General features: G+C 54.4%; 4 protein-coding genes across 10 annotated transcripts in view; 2 read left to right on the top strand and 2 right to left on the bottom strand.

Annotated features, from left to right (window-relative positions):
• Positions 1-7,407, top strand: part of PIAS1 (protein inhibitor of activated STAT 1) — a 36,200-nt gene extending 28,793 nt beyond the window's left edge. For all 3 annotated transcript variants that reach the window (XM_077317826.1, XM_077317828.1, XM_077317827.1), the window contains exons 11-14: positions 37-211; positions 1,084-1,226; positions 2,699-2,736; positions 3,339-7,407. In XM_077317826.1, the coding sequence (XP_077173941.1) occupies positions 37-211; positions 1,084-1,226; positions 2,699-2,736; positions 3,339-3,638 (656 nt within the window). In that variant the 3' untranslated portion in view covers positions 3,639-7,407. The remainder of the gene's footprint in view (positions 1-36; positions 212-1,083; positions 1,227-2,698; positions 2,737-3,338) is intronic.
• A 229-nt stretch (positions 7,408-7,636) lies between these two features.
• Positions 7,637-11,594, bottom strand: CALML4 (calmodulin like 4). The gene is made up of 5 exons (XM_077317836.1): positions 11,345-11,594; positions 11,186-11,216; positions 9,825-9,965; positions 8,812-9,000; positions 7,637-7,837 (listed from the first exon to the last, which is right to left on the bottom strand). The coding sequence occupies exons 1-5, from the start codon at positions 11,345-11,347 to the stop codon at positions 7,737-7,739; spliced, it is 465 nt and encodes a 154-aa protein (XP_077173951.1). The 5' UTR covers positions 11,348-11,594; the 3' UTR covers positions 7,637-7,736.
• Positions 11,595-12,036: 442 nt separating this feature from the next.
• On the bottom strand, positions 12,037-16,924 carry CLN6 (CLN6 transmembrane ER protein). 4 transcript variants are annotated; one of them, XM_077317834.1, is made up of 7 exons: positions 16,801-16,924; positions 15,802-15,916; positions 14,845-14,943; positions 14,341-14,529; positions 14,190-14,245; positions 13,377-13,499; positions 12,037-13,226 (listed from the first exon to the last, which is right to left on the bottom strand). In XM_077317834.1, exons 1-7 carry the CDS (start codon positions 16,851-16,853, stop codon positions 12,959-12,961), a joined length of 903 nt encoding a protein of 300 aa, XP_077173949.1. In that variant the 5' UTR covers positions 16,854-16,924; the 3' UTR covers positions 12,037-12,958. The 4 variants fall into 4 exon arrangements, with proteins under 4 accessions (XP_077173949.1, XP_077173948.1, XP_077173947.1 ...); XM_077317833.1 differs by having other exon boundaries at positions 15,802-15,919; XM_077317832.1 differs by lacking the exon at positions 16,801-16,924 and adding an exon at positions 16,286-16,678.
• A 2,129-nt stretch (positions 16,925-19,053) lies between these two features.
• Positions 19,054-24,539, top strand: FEM1B (fem-1 homolog B). 2 transcript variants are annotated; one of them, XM_077317829.1, is made up of 2 exons: positions 19,054-19,759; positions 21,590-24,539. In XM_077317829.1, the coding sequence occupies exons 1-2, from the start codon at positions 19,512-19,514 to the stop codon at positions 23,223-23,225; spliced, it is 1,884 nt and encodes a 627-aa protein (XP_077173944.1). In that variant the 5' UTR covers positions 19,054-19,511; the 3' UTR covers positions 23,226-24,539. The 2 variants fall into 2 exon arrangements, with proteins under 2 accessions (XP_077173944.1, XP_077173945.1); XM_077317830.1 differs by lacking the exon at positions 19,054-19,759 and adding an exon at positions 20,816-20,925.
• The last annotated feature ends 570 nt before the right edge of the window (positions 24,540-25,109 follow it).

The following is a 25,109-nucleotide window of genomic DNA, read 5'->3' on the forward strand; positions in this document are numbered from 1 at the left end:
GTTAGGGACGTCACCGCTTGCCTCCTCCCCTTCTAGGGTGCTTGGGCTCCTCCGTGGACCACCAGGTGTCTTCGCATCAGCCGTCCGGCAAGAACAAGGAGGTCGAGGTGATCGACTTGACCGTTGACAGCTCCTCGGACGAGGAGGAGGAGCCGTCCGTCAAGAGGAGCTGCCCTTCCCTGTCCCCCGCGTCTCCCGTGAACAATAAGAGGTGAGGAAGCTGCAGACGGGTTGGGTCCCGTGCGGGACGTGTTTCCCCAAAGTTGGCTGCTGTGTCAGGGAGTTCCAACTCTGCAGGTGAAAATTGCTTACAGGTGAAATTCACCCCATTCCAGGTGTGGAGTTGGAAACATGCTAGGTGTAGTTGAAGAATGTTGGTGTTTAGTGTTTGTGTGTGTGTTTGGGGGTGGGGGGTGCAGGGGTGGCCTTTCAGGATCTGCTCTGATGCTGGCAGAGAAAAGTGTTTGTAGCTTTTAACCCCCCAGCTGTGTGGCAAAGAGGGGAATGGATCCCTCCTGAGGTTTTGTGCACAGCGGGAATGGGGGGAGTTGAATGGGGGCAGCAGGAAGGAGGCAAGGCTCACCAGCTGTGGTGGGAGAAGACAAAAGGAGCCGAGGAAACGCTTGTGACGCTTGGGTCAGAATCGAAGCAGCCTGTCAACGCTTGCTGCTGAGCTTGATGCGGAAGAAGCGTCGTTTCGGGAAAACAGGCCTGTTGCTCTGAACATCCATGAGATTAATTTCTTAAAACACTTCCAGCCCCCCCCCCTCCTCTCGGTTCAAGACGGCTTTCAACAAGGGCTCCAAACATCCCCGTCAAAAGCCAGAGATGAAAGAGCAAGGCCCTCCCCACTCCCCCTCCTGCAGCACCCCTGGGAGATCTCCAAGGAGGGGAGCCCCTGCCACGGAGTCATGGTGGAAAAGGTCCAAGCTCTGGCTGATGCCAGGCAGGCCACGCTAAGTGACGGGGCATGCAGAAGGCAGTGGTCCTTCAGGGGAAAATACAGCCTGCCCCTCCCAGGCACTTTGGGGCTTCAGAACTCAGACTTTTAAGATGCTTTCTTCTTCTTCTTCTTCTTCTTAGCATTCTGAGCCTCCCGCCCCAAGCGTCTCCCGTTTCAAGGACTCCGAGCCTCCCAGCGGTTGACACCAGCTACATCAACACCTCGCTGCTCCAAGAGTACAGGCACCCGTTCCACATGACGCCCATGCCTTACGACCTCCAAGGTGGGCGCCTGGCTCGCGTCCCTCGAGCACAACGCAAGAGACGGAGCTGCTCGGCCCCACGGCCAACTGGGCCTCGCTCCGGCCTCACTCCTTCAGCACTAGAGCTGTCGGCAAGGGCAAGCCCGGCATCTTCTGGGCCTGAAGGGTGCGCGCCACAGAAGGCGCCCCTTGCGGTGGAAATCCCGGCAGGTGGCTGCAGGAATCTTCCTCCAGGCAGCTAGTTGTGCGTTTGTGGGTCTGTTTCAGAGGGTGGCCGTTTTGGTCTGTGGTAGAGCCACGACAATTGGCTCCAGTAGGGCTTTGGGGACCAGCCAGGTTTCCGGGGTAGGGGCTTTCACGAGGCAGACTTCCCTTCATCGGATACTTCATCAGTCAGTCAGTAAACCTTTATTGGCATAGAGAACAAGCAGTTATGGGGGAATTGTCAGAGGTTTTCACAGCCGGACTCAGCTGGCTGTTGTGGGTCTTCGGGCTGTGTGGCCAGTGTGGGCTGGGCGTTTTAGTCCCTGACGTTTCACCAGTAGCTGTGGCCAGCATTTTTAGAGGTCGGACACAACAGGGTGGGAATTTCTCTGCCAAATTTCTCTGCGGAGTGGATGAACAGTTGCTGGATGTTTTATTTGCTGCTTAAGTGTGTGTGTAATATATCACATTCCTGTCTTATCTGGGAGTCTCCCAGGGCATGGAGTTGGAACTAAGCAGCGCTTTCTGTTTGTCTGGGTGGAGTTCATTACCAAGTCCATTAAGAAGTGGGTTTTCCTCCCTGAATCTAGGTGTTCATTAGAAAGTCCATTAGTGAAGGCCTTGCCTGTCTTACCTTATGAACCATTACAAGGTGTTCTTAGAGTCCCGTGGTTTTTTATTCTGGTGTCTTTTAGGGCTGGTAGTCAGGTTTTGTTTATTTTCATACCCTCTTTGTTGTTGAAATTCACAAACCTTGATCCAGTTTCAACAAAAAAGAAGAGTCTGAAAATCAATAAAACATTGTGTGTGTGTGTGTGTGTGGGGGGGTGCTGCTTAACTCTTTGTTTGCCAGCCATTTCTTGCTCAGAATTGCAGACTTGGAGCAAAAGGTTTGTCCCCAGGATAGAAATAGTCCCTGGCATGTTGTGATTGTGGTTGTCATTTGTCTCTCTGGGCTTCTGCTTTGGTGCTAATTCCCCCCTCTGAGTCCAAGCAAGAAGTCTGAGGATTCCAGATTTGCTGGGGGTGGGTTACAGCTTGTAGTTACTGTGTGGTTCTGGTTTATTTGGTCCAATGGCCCCCCCCACATCACTGATCTATTCCCCAAAATATATTTATATCATGTTTATATCAAAGGCTCCCTTGGACGGACAGCTGCCCCCCCTCCCCCCCAAGTTAGGCTCAGAAATGCCTTCTGTTCCAGTTAAGACTTTGCCTGCTGGGGGAGGTTTGAGACATATTACGACTGAGACAATAAAATTTATTTTCTAAAATGTTGCTTTCCACAGGACTGGACTTCTTTCCTTTCTTGTCCGGAGACAATCAGGTAAGGGGCAAATAATTAAAAGCGAACCAATTATATTATTAGAATAATGGATTGTGGAAGAGATATTCAGAGCCACAGGCATGAAGCAATTGCAGACCGTTCGCCTTACGTGACAAAGATCATGTCAAAAGATTGATTCGGGTTCCCAGTTGAAGCGTAAAAGCGTCTCTCTTGGCCAGAGGCGCCTCTGATGCGGATCTCGGCGTCCAGCCTGGGCTCCCCTTCCTCTCCCTTTCAATCTTCTGAAACGAATTCTCTCGCTCCTCCATGGCTCCCTTTCCCAGCCTGTGACCATGCAAAGCTGCCGATCCCATTGCCCTAAGCACAGGCCACTGGCGGTCCGGACTCTTATTTATTTTATTTTATTTTATTTTATATACTCCTTGCGGAGTGCCCCCCAGGTTATCAGAATGGGCTGCTGTCCCTCGGGTGCCTCTCTCTGGGCAGTAGGAGTCCTTGAAAACCAGTGGGGAGGGAACGAGATGACCCTTCAGGCCCCTGAGCCCCCTCTGGATTGAGCTCCTCATGAAGTCGTGGGAGGGGGCGGCGTGTGTGATCACCGGCCACGTGTTCACAGGCCACCCGTTCTTCTCCCATGCCAGCATTACAGCACTTCGCTCCTGGCTGCTGCGGCAGCCGCCGTGTCTGCCACGGATGATCAGGAACTCTTGCACTCGCGCTTCTTCCCCTACGCGTCATCCCAGATGTTTCTGGATCAGCTCAATGCCGGCGGGAGCGGCCCCCTCCCCGCCACGAACGGCGGCAGCAGCAGCAGCAGCAACAGCAGCCTCGTGTCCTCCAGCGGCCTCCGAGAGAGCCACGGCCCCCCAGTGGCCAGCCGAAGTAGCGCGGATCCAGCGTCCCTCTTTGGCGTCATCCCGGACATTATTTCTTTGGACTGAATTCTGCGGAGAAGGCTCCGGACTTGACGCAGGAGGGATTGTGGGCTTGTTTTCTCCTTATTTTTGTTTAGAAATGCAGATGAGCTTTTTTCCTTTTTTGTAGGGAAAAAAAATACTAAGACATGTACAGAGAACAAAACTATATTTTCAGTTGTACTTTTGTATATAAACAGAAGAAGATGGTTTGACTAGTAAAGCAAACGAGAGACTCCCCCCCCCTCCCCGCCCCCGCCAAACCTCCCAAGTGAGATTTTGGGATACCGAAGATTTTACACCCCCCCCCCCCCCCCGTTTGTCTGGAGTGCTAATTTCCTTTCGAAAGCTTTGACCTAACTGCATAACCCCGTTATTTCTTCACAGTGTTGCGAACGGAAAAGTAGGTTTGGCTGTTGAAGTTCTGAAGCTACAGGGGAACTTCTTAGTTCTGAAGCAAGCAGATGGCCCCCCTGCAATAGGGGAAGGAACCGCTCCCCCCCTCTCCCCGGGCACAATCTGTCGGAAATGTTTTTCCCGTAGGAAAGAATGAGCCTTGTGCCTGTTGATTGACTCTGCCCTAGTCTCTGCTGTAATTTAAGCGCAAATTGAATTCTCCCATTTATATAAATTGCCCCCCTCCCCCTCCCAGCTCTCTGCTGGACGTCGCTTGTTTTCGTAGTCCTGAAAGTGAGTTCAGAACCTTCCGGGTTGTTTTGTTCCTTGGACTCCCCCCTTTTAGTTTTATATATCTGGTTCTTTTCACAGGTGAGCTCCCTCCAAGAGACACCCCTCCCCTCTGGGTTTTAGCCTTTTTTTATATTGGAGATTCACTTCCAAAGGTAGTTCAACACTGGCTGAATCGTTGAACTTGGTGGCTTCCTTCCCTGGGATTCTTAAGAAATTATTTTGTTAAATATTGATTCTTCTGAAAAATTGTAATGGGTCAGAATAAGCCAAGAACCAAAATCCAAAGGAAATGACGTGACTTTAAATTATATTTTGCTTTGATAATTCCCATCAGCAGCACGTTAGGTTTTTATCTGAAGCGTCCTGGAGCCTCAGGGTTGGATCCTGTGCACATTTGTTTGAGTGACAGTTCCTTTAACATAAGTGGGGCTTACTCTTGAGTCGGCATGCATAGAACTGGGCCGCACAAGTTGCCACTTGCATTTCTTAAAATTATGGTTTAAAAGTCCAGCTGCCTGTTCCAGCTTTGATTCTTGTGGGATATGCAGCTATTCTGTTGAGTGCTGGTTCTTCCCACTGTGCCTGGCTTTGACACTGCTCAACACATCTGCCGTTTTCTTCCTTTGTTTTACCGGCGAGCTGCGACACTGTTCTTGGCTGACCCTTAAAGTTTGCGGGGGGCTTTCCGACTTCAAAATATGCATGATTTAGAAAAGCGTCTCGTTAAAGCGGCTGATCATTTAAACTGTCCCCTTTCCTGCTAAATAATGAATCCTGCAAATGGAGAGGGAAAAAATTATATTTTTTAAAGGGAAGGGATCCCTTTAAGATCCCTTTTAGAAGAGCAATTTTGTTGTATCTGAAAGCTCCCACGGCAGTACACGCTTGCTCTCCAATGTGATTTTTTATTTAATAGCTGGGTTTTAAAATCTGGGTTTACAAACAGAACAGAGATGGATTCGGGGGGTGGGGAGAAGCCAGGCTGTTGATTTGGATCCAAACCGGGCTGGAGAGTTCTTTGAAAGGTGATATGTCTTCTTTTTGTTTTTTTTAAGCTGTCTTGCATCAGGTAACATACTTCTATTTCCAACACGCTGTGTTTTGACAAATTGAGAGATTGCACACCTGTTTGTTGGGGTTTTTTTTTTTGTAAATGTATCCCTTTTGCCACTTAAAAGCTGAGTTGCATTTTGAAGATGTTTGTTCATATGTACATGTGTGTGTATATATGTATTTATAGATTGGTGTGAGCGTGTGTGTCTGTGATGCATGTGTATTCCATGCTGGTCTGGTGGGGACTTTACTGCCGGCCAGTTTATAATTTATTAAATGTCAGTGAAATCTGAATAAAAGGGTAGAGAACAGGAGAGCCTTTCTGAGTTCAATTTAGCTGGTGTGGTGCCCAAACGGATGGGTTTTTTTTTAAAGCAAACGCAACAGGCACATAATAATACAGAACTTCATTGGATGCGCAGCCCGCTCATGGGTCAGTTTCAGGGGCCCGTGAAAACTCCGAAAAGCAGCAGTGTCCCTGTGTCAGCAATGTCGTTCCTGAATGAGAACAGAATCAGGCTCCTCATATGCGAGGCTGGATTCCTACCCGCGCCATTTCTGCCAGCTCAAGGTGGATGTGAGGCTCCGTTCGGAGGCTCCTGCTGGAAGCTCTACAGCAGGGGTGGCCAAACTGTGGCTCTCCAGATGCCCATGGACTACAATTCCCATGTGGCCCTGCCAGGAGCAGGGGCTCATGGGAATTGGACGGCTACCGTTCGGCCACCCCTGCTATATAGTTTCTTGCCATGCTCAATCTGCAGACTAGCCCGATAGTTCTGCGAGAGGCGTGCCAGGGAGCTGCTCCTCCCACTACCAGAGCGGGGGTGTGCCAGCCGTAGCCACCCTCTGCAAGTGAAGAAATCAGGTCAGTTCATCAACTCATCGGTGGTGGCCGGTCCGGAGACCTCTCCCCCCACCCCCAAGGGCCCTTAAAGCTAAGGGACGACCCAGTTAGCGTTCCTGTGTCTCCTCCTAGGTCGGCGTTAGGAACCTTTTAGATTCCATGTCTCAGGCTCCTTGGAGGCCGATCTATTTGCCATCTCTGCTGCCCATTCTGGTTTCACCCCCAAATCCCTCCTCCCGGCACCTCTCAGTTGCTCCTTTTTTCTTAAGTGTGTACATTTGACACAAAACTGCCAGGTTTTTTTCTGTGTGGACTTGTTTTGGAGCTTCCTCATTTAGCCACTTTTTTTTTGGGGGGGGGGTCCTTCGTTACAGGGGTGTGTGTGTGTTGCTTGTATGTGAGTCTGTTTTGTACAATTGTTTGCATAGGTGTGGTACTCCTGCCCACAGATGTACGATATTTGTATGGCAGGGGTAGAATGATTCCCCTCCCCCAATGACCTCCTGGGCATTACTTGGATACCTAGTTTTCAAAATAGCTAAAAGCAAAACCAAAATGAATACCTTGCTACAAGTCAAACCAGCCGGTTGCACAGTCTAGCAGTATTTTCGAAATGGCATTCCTGCATCCCCAATCCCAAACGGTCGGTCCCATGGCCCTCCGAAGAATGTTGGGCAGAGAGGCCTGGCTGCCGCTGGGGGACTTTGCCTCCTTCGCCTCGCAGGGCGGATTCCTTTTTCACTCCCTTGAACATTTCAGTGTTTTTCATAGTGCTTTTTGGAAGGGATTGTTATCTCCTTGTTATTTTTCCTTCCGACGAGAGCCGGGCATCTCTCTCTCTCTCTCTCTCTCTCTCTCTCTCTCTCTCTCTCTCGAGGCCCCGCCGTGTGCGGCCGTTAATCGGCCCAATTAACAAAAGGGAAAACCAATGTGTACATAAGCCGAAAACTAAAAAAAAGTTATTCCATAAACATAAATCTGTGATTCATTGCCTTAAAACTTTTCTCTTAGTTTTCCATGCAGCATGCCAAACAAGTTTTAAAAAGTGGCTTTTAAAAGAAATGTATAGTAGATCAATGTCAGTTTGTATAAAAGTACGAAGTGAAAATATTTATTACATGCATTGGAGAAAAAAAAATGGTTTACCCTATTGAATGTTACCTGTTTATGTAAAACATCTTTAGATGTAATAAAAAGCATTACATTGGCTCTTCTGAAGTCAGTATTGCTGAAATGCACCTTGACACCTAGGGGGGGGGGGACCTGGGCTTGCAGAGGGGTCCCTTTTTAGTTGGAGAGTCCTGGTGGTGTTCAAAATTCTGTCACAGCTGACTTTATGAGGATGTTTTAGGGCAGGGGTGGCCAAACTGGTTCTCCAGATGTCCATGGACTACAATTCCCATGAGCCCCTGCCAGCTAGCCGTGAAGAATAGCCCCATTTGTAAGCAAGCAGGTTTGGGATTTATTATTTAGGGGAAGCAAACAGCAAAGATTCCAGGGGTGGCCAAAGGGTGACTCTGCAGACTCCGGTCTGGCCCTCAGTGGTCCACGGCGACAGGGCGGGTGATGAACTTGACCAAGTCTTCGTACTTGATGAGGCCGTTGTGTCCCACTCTGGCTTCCTTCAGGAGGGTGTTCACTGGAAGACATTTGCACACGGATGGCACCACTGGGGCAGCATCGTGGAGGCCAGGGGGGGGGGTGGCACAAGGGTGCTAACAGGCTGCTTTATACCTGCTTTGTACCCTTGACCCTACACAGGGTCTCAGGCTGAGGTCTTCCCCTTCCCCTCCTGCCTGGTCCTTTTGGCTGGAGAGGCTGCTGGGGATTGAACCCGGGACCTCTTGTGGCCAAGCAGAGGCTCTGCCACTGAGGTTTTTCCCATCCCCTCCCGCCTGATCCCTTTAAAGGAAGATGCTGCCAGGGATTGAACGTGGGGCCTTCTGCCTGCCAGAAGGATCTGTTACTGAGGTCTTCACCATCCCCTCCCGCCTGGTCCCTTTAAAGGAAGATGCTGCCAGGCATTGAACCTGGGGCCTTCTGCCTGCCAAGCAGAGGCTCTGCCACTGAGGTCTTCCCCATCCCCTCCTGCCTGGTCCTTTTAGTTGGAGATGCTGCCGGGGATTGAACCGGGGACCTCCTGCATGCAAGGCAGTGAGGCTTACTGGGCAGTTGTTGTTAGTTACTACTGTGCCTTGCAGAACCTTCAGCTCCCACTGCTGCAAGATAAAGGGACTGGATAGTGTTTCTCCAGGCCAGTTGGCATGGGACAAGAGCGCTGGAAATGGAACCAGTGTGTTTCCCCTGCAGGGTGGTGCCCTTTTGGAAAAGGGGAAGGAGGCAAAAGGCCCTTGTGGGGACGCCCTAAATACAAGTTAGGTTGAGTAATCCTCCATGGAGAGAAAGCAAGGGGAGGCTGGAAATATCAAGTCCCAAAGGAGGCAACCTCTTTTGAGGGGGAGCGAAGTGTTGTGGAGACATTTTTGGCTTTCAGTGACCGACAGGCAAGGGAAGTGCCAAAAGCCACCCTCTCTCTTCCAAATTCTGACCCCGGATTTCCCTCTGAGCATGGAGTGTGCGCATGGAGCATGGAGCATGCGCGTGCATCACTACCTTCTTCCTCGGTCAGCTTTTCTCCGAGGCCGGTCAGCTTGGCCTTCAGCTCCGCCACGGAGATGTGTCCGGTCTTCTGCTTGTCCGTCATCAGCATGGCCAACAGGATCTCGTTCTCGGGGTCCGCCTGCTGCATCTGCTTGTGCAGGATGGACAGGAAAGTGGAGAAATCCAGCTCTGCGTTGCCGCCTGCAAGTGGCCGGGAACAGAGTCAGAGGCCGGGACCCCATCAAGAAACAGCCGCAAACCCCAGAGGTGCTCCGCTGCATCTCAGAGCGAGCTGAGGCCATGAGCCGGAGTTCCCCACAGCACCCACGGACACCTTTCCTGGCACCCACCTTTTAGAAAGGGGGTGGGGCTGTTTGCCCAGCAAAGATCCTATTGGCCCACTGGAGAATCCACTGGCTCTGCAGATTTTTTTAAAATTTATTTTTATTTATTTATTTAGATTTATATACCGCCCTCCCTGAAGGCTCAAGGAGCCTTTGGCACAGGGATTCGTGCTGGGTGGCGGCAGGGAAGCTGCGGCAGCCGATTTGGGACTTAACCTTGCTGTGTCAATCCCAAAGAGGCTCGCAGACTCAACGCGTCTGGGGGGCCCTTCTGGAAGCGCTTGGGGGATTTCAGAGGATGTGACACAACATGGTGCCCATTGGGGTGAGGTCCGCAGGCCGGAATTCGGGAAGTTCCAGGCCAAACCTCTGAAGGGGAGTTGCCGGTACAGATGCCTCCTGGACTTTTATAGATATTCTCCCGTGAATTGGGACAGAGCCAGGACGGGTTTTCCAGGGGGAAAGCAGGCAGTGATCCAGTCTAAAACGCAGGCCTGCCTGATGCTCCCAAAGGTGCCCCCAAACCGTTTCTTTCCAAGCCCCTGGTGCTCAAAGGTATGCTGCCTCTAAATATGGAGGCTCTCCTTAGCTACCATTTGTCCCAGCGAGAGAGTGGGCCACCAGCAGTGGCTTTGTTGAGGGCAGCTGTGGACAGTGCCCCCTCCCTTCCCGTTGACTTACCCACTTTATGCGCCTGAAGGTGCTTGGCCACTTCGCCCGGGGTGGGGCTGGACCCCAAGCAGCGCATGACGGTGATGAGGTCGCTCGCCTTGATCTTGCCTTTGTGCTTCTTATCGTAGAGGGAGAAACATTCCTTGAACTCTGGCCAGAGAGAGGAGGAGGAACCCACGTTGAGTGCAGAGCCTGGATACTGGTGGGGATGGTTCAGTCTGGGAGGGAAAGGGTTAAGAGAAATCTCTCTCTGGGGGGTCCTTGGCAGCTCCCCCTCCCCATCAATTGGACAGAGGCCCTTGCCTGCGGCCCACGCTTTCTCTTCCTCCTTTGTGGTGAATAGATTAAGTTCCAAAACCGGGTAACTTGCAGGCACACAACACTTCATACCTTGAAGACAGCTTGGTTGGCCTTAAAGGGTCCCCTGACCTCCCGCTTTGTTTTGCTGCTTCAGACCAACAGGAGGGGTCACTGCTAAAGAGGCTGGCCTTTGGAGACCTCTGTCTAGTGCAGGGGTAGTCAAACTGCGGCCCTCCAAATGTCCATGGACTACAATTCCCATGAACCCCTGCCAGCACTGGCAGGGGCTCATGGGAATTGTAGTCCATGGACATCTGGAGGGCCTCAGTTTGACTAACCTTGGTCTAGTGGAGACCACAGAAACATTTGAAGACTGAACCGCATACATATTACCGTAGGATTAAGATTTATCCTGCTGATAGATGATAGGGATGCATTTAAAGAGGACCTACTATTAAAGGTTAAAGAGAATTTTACATCACTGATGGAAGATACCGAAAACGAAAAAATACCTAGGAGTTCGTTTTGATGTTTTGGAATTCTGAGGACTTGTTCATAGTGGAATAAACTGTTCATTTGCCATCACCAGCTTGAAAACTATTTCATTTACTTGTAGCACAACTGGTGGGTCTTCACCTATTGACCTACCTGCATCTACCTGCAGAGGTGTGCCTGCACAGGGAAACGGATCCCCAAAATTAATCCTCCTTGGTCTTGAAGGTGCCCCTGCCCGACACAGCAACCCCCCTGCATCCTCTGCGATCAGGGCTGGTGTATCCACGTGGCACAGGCAGCCGGTGCTAAAGGGGCCCCGAACAATGCTCCCCCCCCCACGGATCAGGGCCAGAACCTCACGCCTCTCCCCCCTCCCATTTTAACAATATTCAGCCTTGTGAGGAAGGCCAACTCCTGCCCCTGCTAAAAGGCCGAACGGAGACACCCAGGAGGCCGTGCCTGGTGGGAGCTGCTTGGAGCCTTCCTAGGAAACAGCAGGATCGCTTACCAAAAATCCCCCATAACAGATACCTTAAAATCTACCAGTTTGTTTGTTTGTTTGTAAAGGGACATACCATTGATTTGATCCTGGGAGAGGAATTTGGCCTGCGAAGCACACACAAGATAAAACACGAAGTTAACTGGAGGCGTTCTGTAGAGAAAGACCCCCCCCACCCCCACCCCCCCCCCACCCCCACCGGCATGCACGAAACTCAGAGCTCTTCTCCCTTCACCATCCTGGGCTTCGATCTGCCACTCTGGGGGGGCTGCGGTTCCTCGGCCGGCCGGGCGGCTCCGTCCTCTTCGGCTTCTGACTTTCACTTTGACGGAGGGCTAAAGTCCGCCCGAGGAGCAGCAGCGGCAGCAGCAGCAGGGGTAACGAAACACCCTCCAGCGAGGCGGAGACGGAAGGAAGGATCCGTGGCAGGGATCGGATGGCGGCTGCAGTGGTATCGGCTTCGCTCCCAGCAGCCGGTGGGCGGCAGGCATGGCTCTGGGTGAAGCCCTTCCTCTTGTCAAGTGAAGAGAAGATAGTGTGCAGGTGCAACGGGAGGGGGGGGGGACCTACCGAGCCCAGCCAGAATTCCACTTTCTAGACCCCTCCAGAGACACCTCTTGCCCTGACCTGGACGGCCCCGGCTAGTGTGACCACATCAGACCCCAGAAGCGAAGTGGGTCTGGCCCTCGTTGGTGCTTGGATGGGAGACCCCCAAGAAACTCAGGTCGCTCTGCAAAGGCAGGCCAGGGCATAGCCCCTCTGCCCCCTCTCTCTTGGCATGCCCCGAGGAGGACAGAGTCGGCATGAGTCAGCTGGTGGTGGACAGCCTCTTTGGGGCAGAAGGGGGGAGCTGTGGGGTGAGCTAGGAACAGGTGGGAGGGTGCCAGGGGTCAGCCCCACGGACAAGGAAACGTTCCAGGCCAGAGAGACTTTTCAAGCCAGCTTTTATTTGAGGGTTTGGATCACACTCGGGAAAGGCACACAATATCCAGAATCAGGGTGAGGTAGCTGTCGGTGACGGGATTCTATGTGTTTGGGAAATCCGGCTATCGCCCAGAGAAGAAACGCCCCTCTCCTCCCGTGGGGATGGACGGTTTCCTGCCTGAGTATTCGGACCGAGGGAAGGTCAAAAGCACAGACCACAATCTGGGGAACAGAAAGACCCACCAAGGAGCAAGGAAGCCCCTCCCCCTCGGGCCCCTGGAAAAGCTGCTTTGTGGGCTGCAACCCAGCTGTGGAGCCACCATTTCGGGGTGGAGGATCAGTCTGTCAACGGCTGCTAGCCACGGCGATTGGGAGAACCTCCACCTTCCAAAGCAGCCAGCCTCTGGCAAACCAGGAGGCAAATTCAGGGGGGAGGAGTGGCTGCCGGGCCCTGTGGCTGGCCCTCCAGAGGACCTGGTTGGCCACCATGTGAGGCGGGAGGCTGGCCTGACCCAGGAGGGCTCATCTAGTATTCTTAGGGAGGCCTTTGTTCTTGGCCCCTCAAGGGAACTGGCTGGCTGCTCTGTGAGAAAGGGAAGTTGCATTGGACTCACCGCTGGCCTGACCCAGCTCATTCTGCTCCCCTCGAGAGAAATGGGGACTGGGGGGGGGGGGGAGGATAGCACCAAGAGAAGTCTGTGGGTCCCTCCCCGGCTCCTGAGATGTTAACAGACATGACTGACCGGCTGAAAAGTTCTCTTTCCAGGGTGAAAAGACAAAAGTCAACAAAATATGCAGGCCTTCAGAGCTCACGCTAACAAAGACTTTGGACATTAACCGGTGGAATAAATCAAAACGAAACACCCCCCACCCCCCCACCCCCCAGGCTGCCCTGAGCATTTTCCGAAAAGGAATCCCCCGCAAGCTAAACGTGATTCAGATGCAAGGTGTAAAAGGCCCACGGCTCCGGGATGTAGATGATGCCGGGGTATTTCTTCCGGAGGATCTTATCGTTCCAGAGCCAGCCGACCCACAGGGCGATCAAGACCAGCGTGATGACGAAGGAGTAGAAGAGAAAGCGCCCGTTGCTGTCCAGGATCAGGCCCTTCCGCTTCTGGTGCATCACCAGCGCCATCAAGGCAAAGAAGGTGAAGATGAAGAGGATGAAAATCTGCCCTTCCGTGACAAGGTACCTGCAGTGGGGAAGAGCGGGGCGGGGGGGGGAGGCGTGTCTTTCTCATTACAACAGGCCCCTCCTGGAGAGGCCTGCTGGTCAGTTCCCAAGGGGGGGCTCAGGGGGGGGACAGAAGGGCTGGTGGATCCGTGCTAGACCACGTGCTTACCAGTAATAGAGGCTGCTGGGCCCTATCAGGAGCACCGCTGAGACGGGGATTTGGGGCTCTTCTTTCTTGGGAATGAAGCAGCCGGAAAAATAGATGCACAGGATGAGGAAGAAGGGGATGTACCTGCCGGAGGGAAACAGGACAGCGGGAGGAGGAAAGGGTCACCGGTCCCCAAAGGCCTCCGCTATATTGTGATTAAGAATGCATTTTCTTTAAAGAGAAAGACAGACAAACAGGAAAAGATATGCCAATGACATTTCTGAGTTTCTTGACCACAAAGACATAACCAATGACCAGCTGAATACCTGATCTAGAGTTATAATGAAATTACTAATCTTTATATTATAACAAAAAAAATTCTTTTCTAAAAACTCTCTTCCATCCACTAATCTAAAATTTTTTTCTTAGGTTCTTATGAAAGCCTTGGGCTCCAGACTCTGTTGCTGGACCTCCAGAAGACCTGGTCGGCTCCTGTGTGAGACAGGAGGCTGGACTGGATGGACCCTCCCTGACCCAGCAGAGCGCTTCTGTTTTTATCAGGGGAAGGCCTCGGCCTCTCTGCCCTGTTGTTGACCCTACAGAGGACCTGACTGGCCCCTGTGTGAGACGGGAGGCTGGACTGGAGGGACCACTGGTCTGACCCAGCAGGGATCTTCTGCTGTTCTGATGGTCTTCTCCTAGTTGAGTGTGCATCTTCTTTAGCAGGCCTGTCTCTTTCCTGCTAAAAGACAGCATGGGACCCAGCTCTGCACCCTCTCCCAAAAAGGCCCCCAAATGGCAGCAGCAAAAGCACAAACCCCGCGCCCCACTTACCACATCGAATGACCGAGATACTCATCGTAGTAGTACAGCAGTTCAAAAGAATCGATCTGGGAAGGAACGAAAGGGGTGTGTCAGGGCTAGGGAGGGGCTGGCAGAGAAACTGCCCTGAGAAAAGCAGCAGGTGAGCCCCCTCCCCCCTTACCAGGGTCTCCGGCTTCAGGTTCTTGATGATGGGGTTCTCTCGGACCGACAGGTGGAGCTGGTAGCCGCTGAAGATCAGCCGGTGGTTGACGGAGTCGCCCACCAGGTGGATGCTGGCCCCCATGACAAACACAATGATGGTGATGTAGACCATGGACCGGGGGAGTGTCTTGGGAGAACGCTCAATGAGCTGCAGGGGAAAGCAAAGCCAGGATGGTCCACAAAGAAAACCAAGCCCCCCCCCCTCCCCAGGAGATGCCTGCTCCACATGGACACTGCACTTTAGATGGCTTCTTCCGTTTGGGAGCTGGGATGTCTCTGGGGAAGGGGTTTGGGGGCCAGACAAGCATCTCCCCCCCACCCTCTGCCCAGGGCTGCTGGGCCCTTCCTGAACGGCAGATTCCAAAAGCAGCTAAGCCCATGCCAAAGGTCCAACACGAGTCTGCTCCTGAGCTCTGGGGTCTTCCTGTCCAATTTGGCCCTGCACAAGCCCGCAAAACTTTACCTTCAGGAGAAGAAAGGGAGTGAGAACGTTGTAAGCCATGTGCAAATAATCTCCGGCGCTCGGCTTGTTCAGTGGGAACCATTCCAGCGGGAGCAGGATCTGAAAGGAAGGAAGGAAGGAAGGAAGACTGGGGCCTGATTGGGACCTCTAGGGTCATCTAGTCCAACCCCTGCAACGATCCAAAGACTGCCTCCCTAGAAGGAAGCTGCGCTGAACAGACCTGGGTGGGATTTTGAGTAGACCAACTGGGAAAGTTCTACCAAGTGTTTTTATTTGACTTCTGGGTTCTAGGACTCCCAGGGGGTGTTTTTAAATAGTCATATTGGATAGGCAGCTGTGTTGGTCGGAAGCAAGAGAACAAAGCTTTCTGTCCAGGGGCACCTTAAAGACTGACAGAGTTTAATTCTGGGTGTAGACTACCACTTTGTCAGAATTAAACCTCGTTGGTCTCAACTGTGTTATAGTAATATCCCGTGTGACTTGCATGTCTTTTGAACCTGCACAATAAAATCAGAGTCCTGTAGCACCTTTAAGACCAACAAAGATTTATTCCAGGCGTGAGCTTTCGAGTGCTTGCACTCAAAAGCTCACGCCTTGAATCGATCTTTGTTGGTCTTAAAGGTGCCACTGGATTCTGATTTTATCGTGCTGCTTCCGACCAACACGGCTACCCACTTGAATCTATCATTTTGACCCTACAGTTTACCCTTTTTCCTGCTCTGTGAATGTGCGTGTGCGTATTATGAGCGCACACAGACTGGTGTCAGCTGGAGACCTGCCCCTTGGGAGGCAGCCCGCCAAAGCTGTGCTAAGGCTGTAAGGCAGAATTATTAGGATCACTAACTGGACAAGCCCAGCCATCGGGAGTTGGGAATCCCAAGGCTACCCAGCGCTCAGCTGCGTTCCTCTCTGTCCCCCAGCCTCACGCTAGACGGGCCCTGCCCTCCGAGCACTCACCATGGCAATCGGGCGGCCGAAGTCCAGCAGCCAGTTCTGCAGCGTGAAGTAAAACCACAAGTCGAAATGGAACTGGGAGTTCCTGCGGGCCTCTTCCTCTTTGGCCGGCCCGGGCCTGCTGCAGGAGAAAGGGGGTGGAGAAACAGGCACCCAGGGGGGAAATTCAATTTAAACCCGCCCGCAGGAGAGGCCAGCCAAAGCTATGGATGCTGCTTTCCTCATACGTAAATGCAATTTGGGAGAGCAGCAGGGCCTTGGAGGCTAACCCCCCAAATCCCATTGCAAGCTTTCCTGGGGCAGGGGCTCTGGAATGAATGGTGCTCTGACAGCTGGGGTGGTGGTGGTGTTCAGAGCAGCGGCCTCTTATTAAATACATAAATAAAATTTTGGGAGAGCCAGGTTCGACTGTCCACCTCTGCATGCAGCCAGCTGGGTGACCTTGGGCCAGTCCCAGTTCTCACAGAGCTCTCTCAGCCCCACCTACCTCACAGGGTGTCTGTTGTGGGGAGAGAACGGGGTCTCCGTGCAAGGGCCAGCGCTGCTGAGCTGCCTGGCTCCTTTGCGAAGGCCGGCCATTCAAGCCTTTTGCAAGGTGCCCCAGACTCTGGATTCAGTTGACTTCCTCGGCCGTCCCCAGGGGGAAGTCATGCAGACGCTGCTCTCCCCGGAGATGCCAGCCTTGCAGGGCAGCCCCGCCATGCCCTCCCGTTCCCGGAGCTGCGGCCACAGGCTCGCTAGCGCTGCTGACCGGGCTTGCCAACCTCCCGGTGGGTCTTGGGGATTGCAACGGAACCCTCAGGTTGCAAGCGGCCAGTCCCAGCTGCGGTCCCCCCAAGCCCCCGGAATCCCAGCCCCTGGAGTTGGAGACTGCGTCGCTCTGCCTCCGCCCGCCCCTCTCCGGGCAGGGGGGCGGGTGGCGGGTCCTCCCTGGGAAGGCGGGCCTGGATGGCCGCCCCTCGCCCGCCCCCCGCCCCCCCGCCCCCCTGGGCCGCGCCTCACCTGCCCGGAGAGGAGCCCGCGGCTGCCGCGCGCCTCCGCACCGCGCCCTGCATGAGCGCGGCTCCCTCGCTCTCTCTCTCTCTCTCTCTCTCCCTCTGCGCCCCGCTGCGCGCCTCCCGCCCGCCCGCCCGCCCGCCCCTCGCCCGCGCTCCACCCCGCGCACCCAAGGCAGGGAAGGGAAGGAGGAGCCCGGCGCGGCCGCCGCCTGCAGCCTCCCCGGAGCCTGCCCGGGGGCAGAGGAAGGGGACGCGGCCACGGCGCGGGACCGGACGGGGCTCTGCTGGGCGAGCCGCCTTTGCCGCCGGTGCCAGCGCGGAGGAAGCCCTGCGCCCTGGCTCGCCCGACGCGCCCTGGGGCTGCAGGGCTGTGCCCACCGCGTCTCCGGGCCGTGAGCAGGGGCGGCGGGGGGGGGGGGGGCATGATTTGCCTCCGCCTCAACTGAAAGGGACCCCCGTCTATCCTTAGCCTGAGCGGCCAATCTTTGGGGCTCCGGCCCTGGTGTGTGGCAGGCCTTTTGTCTGAGGACTCAGGTGCCCATGAGCAGCCGCCATCCCCTACGGGGAGCCCGGGGATCAGGGGGCGGGGAGGAATAAGGGAGGCGATGCTCGCAGGAGGAGGACCCCCAAATGCACTCGTCTCTCTTAATGCTCAATAATGGCGGCTGCTGCCGCGCCCATGTGCTCCATGCGCCGGAATGAGGCCATTCCTCTGCATAATGCATGGCATGGCCCCTCTCGAGTTTCCACGGGCTGGGGCCTCTCCAGTTGCCTGACTTTAAATTAACTATTAATTTTGTTGTCACCGAAACTACCACAAAACAAATGCAGCGACCTGGCCTTGGGGCCCATTAGCCAGATCGCGTTTCGGGTCATGTCCACTGCCGCTGGCAAACGGCTGCTCCTGACAATAGGTGGCCCTCCCCCGCAAGCTACTGGAAAGAGAGACGCCTGCAGAAAGAATCTATCGGAGGGATATCAAATCCTGCTCGACATTTGGCTGGGGAAAAGAGGGGCAGATGTTAATGCAGTTCACACTGTGGCACAATGAAATGTCCCTCCGGGCTCTGGGATTCGGAGGATTAGTGCTAATAATCCCTAGCACAGAAAAGAGAGAGTCCAGAAGCACCTTCAAGACTAACCAAATTTGTGGCAGGGTAGGAGCTTTGGGTGTCACTGCTCACTTCTTCAGGGCAGTGACTCATGAAAGCTCACCTTGTGCCACAATTTCTGTTAGCCTTTAAGGTGATATTAGATTTTTGCTCTTTAATGAAGCTTCCCATTTACAGCTCCAAGATCTTTCCCCCTCTCAGCTTCAGTGAGTTCAGACCCCGTCAGCCTATACTTTGAAGCCGGGACTTTCTGTCACAATGTGCATAACCTTATTTCTGGAATAGAGATGTTCAAGCATGCGCTATCTTCAGTTCAATGTGCACCTGACCGGAAGGCAGCTAAACCCGGAACAGGGACTCACAGAGATGCTACAGGCAGCCTCTTTGGAGAATGTATAATTCCCCATACCCAGTTCAGCAATAAATGAATGAGCCAAGCTGCAGGTAGCATTTATTACATTTTCATACCACCTTCCCTTGTGCCTCAGGGCAGTTCACAGCATAGAGCAATGTACATATTCAAGTCTGATACAATTCTCCAAAAATTAAGCTCAATAAATTGCACGAATATTATTCAACATTTAACCATTTAACATACAACTAATGCTTAACAAGTTGGCTGGACTGGAGATTGCCTTTAATGGGGACCCCAAAAGCCCACAACTCAGGAAGTTGCAGCTTAGACCAAACGGGACGAAGAGCCAGCCTGATGCAGAAGACCCAGGTTCGAATCCCCACTGCCATGGAAGCTTGGCGCCAGTCTCTCCTACCTCGCAGGGCTGTTGCGAGGATAAAATGGAGGCAGGGGAGGGGGGCAATGTTGGGAGCCTCTTTGAGGAAAGCAGCCCGGGGTGGCCACCCTGTGGCTGTCCAGAAGCCCATACAGCCTGGCTCATGGTCATTATAGTCCATGGACCTATGGAGAGCCGCAGTTTGGCCACCCCAGCTGCAAACGCTCGCATTCCCCTCTGCCCTTCCTCCATCCTCTCCAGACAACAGCCCTGCGAGGGAGGCGAGTGACCCAGAGCGCCCGGGTCGGGGGAGGGGAAACGACGACGCACCGCCCCGCCCCTTCCTGCCTTGGTTCCGCCTCGCGCCGGAACCACTTCTCGCGGGCCCGGTTTCCCACCCGGACGTCAACATCCATGGAGAGGCCCCTTCTACTTCCGGTTCCGGGCCGCCCGCCTGCGGAGCCAGCGGCCGACGAAACGCGAACGCCGGGCGGGCGGGCAGGGAAGGGCACCTCGGGCAGCCCGTAGCCGCCGCCGCCGCCGCCACCAAGCCCTCGCGGGGACCCGTAGCCACGCCGCGCCTGCGCTCTCGGCCCCGGCCAGCCATGCGGCTCCCGCCCTGAGCGGCGCCTTCCCGGGCAGGGTCCGCCGTCGCGGCCGGCAGGACGACCCCAAGCGCCGGCGCCCCGCCCGGCCCCGCGCATGCCCCGCCGCGCCCCGGAGCCTCGGCCGCGGGGGAGGGGGAGGGCCGGGCAGGGCTCCGCCTCGGCCTCAGCCTGGCCCCGTCGGGGGACCGCGGGGCCCGGCGCGGCCCGGGGGGGGAGGCGGCCTCGGCCTCGGCGGCTGCTGCGGCTGCGGCGTCGTCGTCGGGCATGGAGAGCCTGGCGGGCTACGTGTACAAGGCGGCGAGCGAGGGCCGGGTGCTGACGCTGGCCGCGCTGCTGCTCAACCGCTCCCAGAGCGACGTGCGCTTCCTGCTCGGCTTCGTGACCCACCAGGGCGGGCAGCGCTCCACGCCCCTCATCATCGCCGCCCGCAACGGCCACGCCAAGGTCGTCCGCCTCCTGCTCGAGCACTACCGCGTCCAGACCCAGCAGACCGGCACCGTCCGCTTTGACGGGTACGCAGCAGCAGCAGCAGCAACAAGGGCCGCACACGGAGCGGGAGCCCGGGAGCCCCGCACATCCGTCCCCCTCCCCGTGTGCGCAGGGCCCTTGGCCAAGTGCGCCCTGCCACGAGGAGGTGCATGAAGGTGCACCCTCTCGGGCCAGTCGCCTGGAGGAGGTGTACTCTCAAGGGTAGTCTCAGGGCAGGGAGAGGCTGGAATGTTTGTGGCTCCAACATGAGGCTGAAGTCTGCAGGCAAGTCAGGGGGAAACAACAGATCCTCCAGTAACTGGAAAGATGGACATACTTGTAGAGTCAGAGTTGTTCAGCTGCTTGGGGAGGGGAGGAGCTCCCCCTCACTGGCAGGGGAAACACTGGTCGGGGCTTTATTTATTGATCACGTGGCACGTGGGTCATGCAGCCAGGAGAGCCTAAGATGGTCTGGCTGCCAGGCAAGAGGTGTTTGGAGGTGGTTGGCCCCTGTGTCACAACCCCTAGTGCTCAGCCTCTGAGATCTGATGGGGGTGGGGCTTGCCTGGCCTGTCCAGGTGGGGCCACTTGTCAGGGAAGCTCTAGGCTGATCCAGGATCCAGCAAGGAGAGGGCTAGGGGGGCTGTATGGCTCCTTCCGCCTCTGTGATTTGATGAACTCTTGTTTGAAAGGATCAACTTTCTCAGTTTCTGCTCGGATCATTTGTGATCACGATCTTATTGAGTTCTTTACATGTGGATATCAGGTGCATTAATCATCTCAATACTAAGGAACAATGATTTGGACCCCCTCAGCAGAAATGGACTGGAGATCTCAGCCCACTCATTTCTGTGAGTTTGGGCTCCCTCTGGCCACTTCCCCAGCCAGAGCAGTGGGGTTAATTGGGGGGCTTGCCTTCCTTTTGGCCTTCCAAAGGCTCAGGGCGGCTTAAGAACAGTTCTGGAGTACTTGGCTTAGCTTTCTTCATCTTTCTTTTAAGCTTGCCAAGTGGACTTGAGTGCTCAAACGTTTCCCCAGGCTTATCCTTGCTGCCAGAGTCCTGGTGGCTGAGGGGCTTTTGACAGGTGTCACTGACAATTTCTTTCTGTGACATCATGGATAAGTTTTGTTTCTGGGGCCAGACCAGCCAGGAGGGCACATGGCCTGTCCCACTGAGCAGTCAGTTCTCCCAGTTTCGATGGATTACTAGGTGGATTACTAGCATAACATTTCAGCTCTGATTCAGGGGAATCTGGTGGGATTATGTACGAGGGCAAATATCCTTTATTTAATTCCCAAGAGAGTTCTGGAGTTTTACATAGGAAGTATTTATTTAGAATATCCTCAGTCAAAAATGTGAAGCAAGCGGACCTTTTCTCTTCCAACTGCTTTTGGGGAATGGGTGGGTTGGGGGTTGTTTTGGCTGTACTTCAGCGGCTTGGAAGTTTCAGCTTCCGGGTGAGAAAATGGGTGCTTGACCTGCTGCTGTTGCATGGACTGAAGCAGAACTCTTGTGAGCCCTCTCCCTAGCACCTCTGTAGTTACCTCCCCTGTTGTATGTCTTGAATGTGGTGTAACCTGGAGATCCTAGAATTGCTTGGCAGCCAGGTGAGAGACTTGGGAAGTCCCTGGGGCTTCCTGGCCCCTGTAGTTCCTGCCAGAGTTGCTGTGTTGGATTGTGCTGAACTGGGCCCCGCCCCTTCGCTCTCCAAGATGGCCGGGGTGGGATGGCTAACGGGTCTAAAAAAAAATCACAGTGTGCCTATCTAACTTGGAAAGTACCCCCCTCCTCTCCCAAGATGAGCCCGTGGCGAGTTTTGGAGGGATGTCTGTATCCACTTTTTCATGTACATCTTGTGTCTCTTCCCCCCTAGGTACGTCATCGATGGCGCCACGGCCCTGTGGTGCGCGGCTGGGGCTGGCCACTTCGAAGTTGTCAAGCTCCTGGTGAGCCACGGGGCAAACGTCAACCACACGACGGTGACCAACTCGACGCCGCTGCGCGCCGCCTGCTTCGACGGGAGGCTGGACATTGTCAAGTACCTGGTGGAGAACCATGCCAGCATCAGCATCGCCAACAAGTACGACAACACCTGCCTCATGATCGCGGCCTACAAGGGCCACGTGGACGTGGTGCGCTACCTGCTGGAGCAGCATGCTGACCCCAACGCCAAAGCCCACTGCGGCGCCACAGCTCTGCACTTTGCGGCGGAGGCCGGCCACCTGGAGATCGTCCGCGAACTGGTGAAGTGGAAGTCGGCCATGATGGTCAACGGCCACGGCATGACGCCTTTGAAAGTGGCCGCTGAGAGCTGCAAAGCCGACGTCGTGGAGCTGCTGCTGGCACACGCCGACTGCGACCGCAAGAGCCGGATTGAAGCCCTGGAGCTCTTGGGAGCCTCCTTTGCCAACGACCGGGAGAATTATGACATAATGAAGACCTATCACTATTTATATCTAGCGATGCTCGAGCGGTACAGGGACAGCGAGAACATCATCGAGAAGGAGGTCCTGCCGCAGATCGAGGCCTACGGCAACAGGCCCGAGTGCCGGACTCCGCAGGAGCTGGAAGCCATTCGGCAGGACCGAGACGCCCTCCACATGGAGGGCCTCATTGTCCGGGAGCGGATTTTGGGTTCGGACAATATCGACGTCTCGCACCCCATTATTTACCGCGGGGCTGTTTACGCGGACAACATGCAATTTGAACAGTGCATCAAACTCTGGCTTCACGCCCTGCATTTGCGTCAGAAAGGCAACAGGAACACCCATAAGGACCTCCTCCGTTTCGCTCAAGTCTTCTCCCAGATGATACACTTGAACGAGCCGGTGAAAGCCAGGGATATCGAGAGCGTCTTGAGGTGCAGCGTCCTGGAGATAGAGCAAGGCATGGCCCGGGTCAAGAGCTCCCAGGACGCCGAGCTGCACACAGCCCTGGACAACTACGAATGCAACATCTTCACCTTCTTGTACTTGATGTGCATCTCCTCCAAGACCCAGTGCAGGGACGAAGAGCAGTCGCGGATCAACAAGCAGATCTATAACCTGATCCACCTGGACCCGAGGACGCGGGACGGGTCCAGCCTGCTGCACCACGCCGTCAACTCCGGCACGCCGGTGGACGACTTCCACACCAACGACGTCTGCATGTTCCCCAACGCGCTCGTCACCAAGCTCCTCTTGGACTGCGGCGCCGACGTCAACGCTGTGGACCACGAAGGGAACACCCCTCTGCACCTCATTGTCCAGTACAACCGGCCCATCAGCGACTTTTTGACGCTGCACTCCATCATCATCAGCCTGGTGGAGGCGGGCGCGCACACGGACATGACCAACAAGCAGAAGAAGACCCCCCTGGACAAAAGCACCACGGGGGTGTCGGAGATCCTCCTCAAGACGCAGATGAAGCTGAGCCTGAAGTGCCTGGCCGCCCGAGCCGTGAGGGAGAATCACATCAACTATCACCACCAGATCCCCAAAACCCTGGAAGAGTTTGTAGAGTTCCATTAGGCCACCCCCTGGATGGAGGTCGCCCCCCAACCCACGCCCTGGTGAAGGGCCAGACTCTAGTTAATAAACACCAGGCAGAGCTTTTGTGAATCTCCCTCTCTCCTCCCTTCATTTGACACTCATCATGGCAGTGTGCAGCCCCCCCCCACAACAAGTAGACCCACTGGCCTTAATTTGGAAGTGCGTCCACCCGGTTTCCCCCAAAAAATCCCTTTTGGCAAACTCCTAAGCAGAGGGGGCGTAAAAGAGGGTGGCCCTGTGCTAGGCCCAGGTTTTTACCGTCGACAGCTGAGAATGCCTCGGAGCAGCTCGCTGCAGCCATGTTTGAGTCCAGCCGGGTGCCCGTGCAGCTGGAAGGAACGGGGGGAGGGAGGGGGGAGGAACGGAAGCCAAATCCCAGAGGCGCTTCTCGCAGGGATCTCACGAAACCTAGTCCTCACCAGCCTCTCTTCAATGCCTTTTCTGTTCTCACTGAAATTGTCGGTGATTTTTATAAAAGATCATTTCTGCGCGAGACAAAAGTCATGCCGATCCCTTCTTACAAACAAGGAAAATGCTGGATGAAACTCAGGTGTGTGAATGGGGGTCATTCAATTGTATTGGGTGTGCAGGGGGGGTGGGGACCCAGCAGCTCTCTTGATTTAAGTTGTACACTTTTTTTTTTAAAAAAAAGGGTTGGTCACAGATGCCTCAGTCTTGCTTCTGGAGGAGAGGAAGCATTTTGCTGAGCGCTCAGTCTGAGACCCACATCTGGAATGTTCCCTGCTGCGTGGTTTTGGAGTCTTCCAATCAGTTGCTTTACAATGATCTTTATGAAGAGTTTGATTATGTCTTTTAGATCTATGATGTTATACCATTGGTGGGGAAGGCTCAGGGAGGGAGAAAAGGGCTGGTTTTGGTGGGTTTTTTTGCAGCGCCCGACCCCAAGAATAGTTTTCCGCTTTTCATTCCTTTTCATTATGGAGTTTTGCAGGAAAATTGATCTCCCCCCGGCCCCCATCAGAACAAACCCCCTATCATCTTCTGTGAAGGTTGTTCTTTTAAAAAAGCACGACTGAAGAGTTGGTGTCCTGCGAGCAGCACCTCTCCTTGCCGGAAACTTCAGCGGCCGAATGTCAATTTTTGATAGGTTACAAAAATCGCACTTCTCCCCTCGCCCCCCCCCCTTTGCCATTTTGGATGCCACTTTTTAACAGTCGAGATGGAGAAAGAATGTTCCGCGGTCCTATTTTTGAAAACGGATCAGAGGGTTCTAAAAACAGGATGTTCTGGTCACAGATGACGTTTATATCGCAAATAAAACCTGGAATGTGACATCGGCTCCCTTCTGATTTCGTTGTGCTGCCAAATGTTTCCTTGCCGTCCTCAGTGGATGTCTCAGCAGGGCCAAAAAGTAGACGCGAAGAAGAAGAGGAAGAAGAAGAGTCGGTTCTTAGATGCTGCTGTCTCTACCAGAAGGAGTCTCAAAGCGGATCACAATCCCCTTCCCTTTCCTCTCCCCTCGAGAAGTGAGGTGGAGCTGAGAAAGCTCTGAGAGAAACTGCCCTGTGAGCTCTTACAGGACTGTGACTGGCTCAAGGACACTCAGCTGGCTGCATGTGGAGGAAGAGCAGGGAATCAAACCTGGCTGGCCACATTAGAAGTCGGTGCTCCTAACCACCACAGCATGCTGGAAGGGCCCTCCAGTCCGTCCCTCGACTCAGTGCAGGATCAGCCTAATAGTGTCTTGAGAACTGATGTCTTGCCATTGCATCTGATTCTGAAATGAGCCACCATGGTGCAGTGATTAGAAGCAGCAGCAGCTTCTAATCTGGTGAGCTGAGTTTGATTCCCCACTCGTTCTCCACATGCAGCCAGCTGGGTGACGTTGGGCTAGTCACAGTC

This window comes from Paroedura picta, chromosome 18, assembly GCF_049243985.1.
Source record: "Paroedura picta isolate Pp20150507F chromosome 18, Ppicta_v3.0, whole genome shotgun sequence".
In the NCBI taxonomy this organism is placed as follows: Eukaryota; Metazoa; Chordata; class Lepidosauria; order Squamata; family Gekkonidae; genus Paroedura; species Paroedura picta.

What these genes read in the sequence shown, in the direction of transcription:
- CALML4 (XM_077317836.1), bottom strand. An exon ending in CCTTCAGGCGCATAAAGTGG is followed by an intron (nt 9,001 to 9,824) that starts GTAAGTCAACGG and finishes GGCCACTTGCAG; the next exon opens with GCGGCAACGCAGAGCTGGAT. An exon ending in AAAGCTGACCGAGGAAGAAG is followed by an intron (nt 7,838 to 8,811) that starts GTAGTGATGCAC and finishes AATGTCTTCCAG; the next exon opens with TGAACACCCTCCTGAAGGAA.
- CLN6 (XM_077317831.1), bottom strand. Translation starts at nt 16,377, where the DNA reads ATGGCCGGCCTTCGCAAAGGAGCCAGGCAGCTCAGCAGCGCTGGCCCT. An exon ending in CACAACAGACACCCTGTGAG is followed by an intron (nt 15,920 to 16,285) that starts GTAGGTGGGGCT and finishes TTTCTCCTGCAG; the next exon opens with CAGGCCCGGGCCGGCCAAAG. An exon ending in CCCAGCAGCCTCTATTACTG is followed by an intron (nt 13,227 to 13,376) that starts GTAAGCACGTGG and finishes TCCCCACTGCAG; the next exon opens with GTACCTTGTCACGGAAGGGC.
- FEM1B (XM_077317829.1), top strand. Translation starts at nt 19,512, where the DNA reads ATGGAGAGCCTGGCGGGCTACGTGTACAAGGCGGCGAGCGAGGGCCGG. An exon ending in GGCACCGTCCGCTTTGACGG is followed by an intron (nt 19,760 to 21,589) that starts GTACGCAGCAGC and finishes CTTCCCCCCTAG; the next exon opens with GTACGTCATCGATGGCGCCA.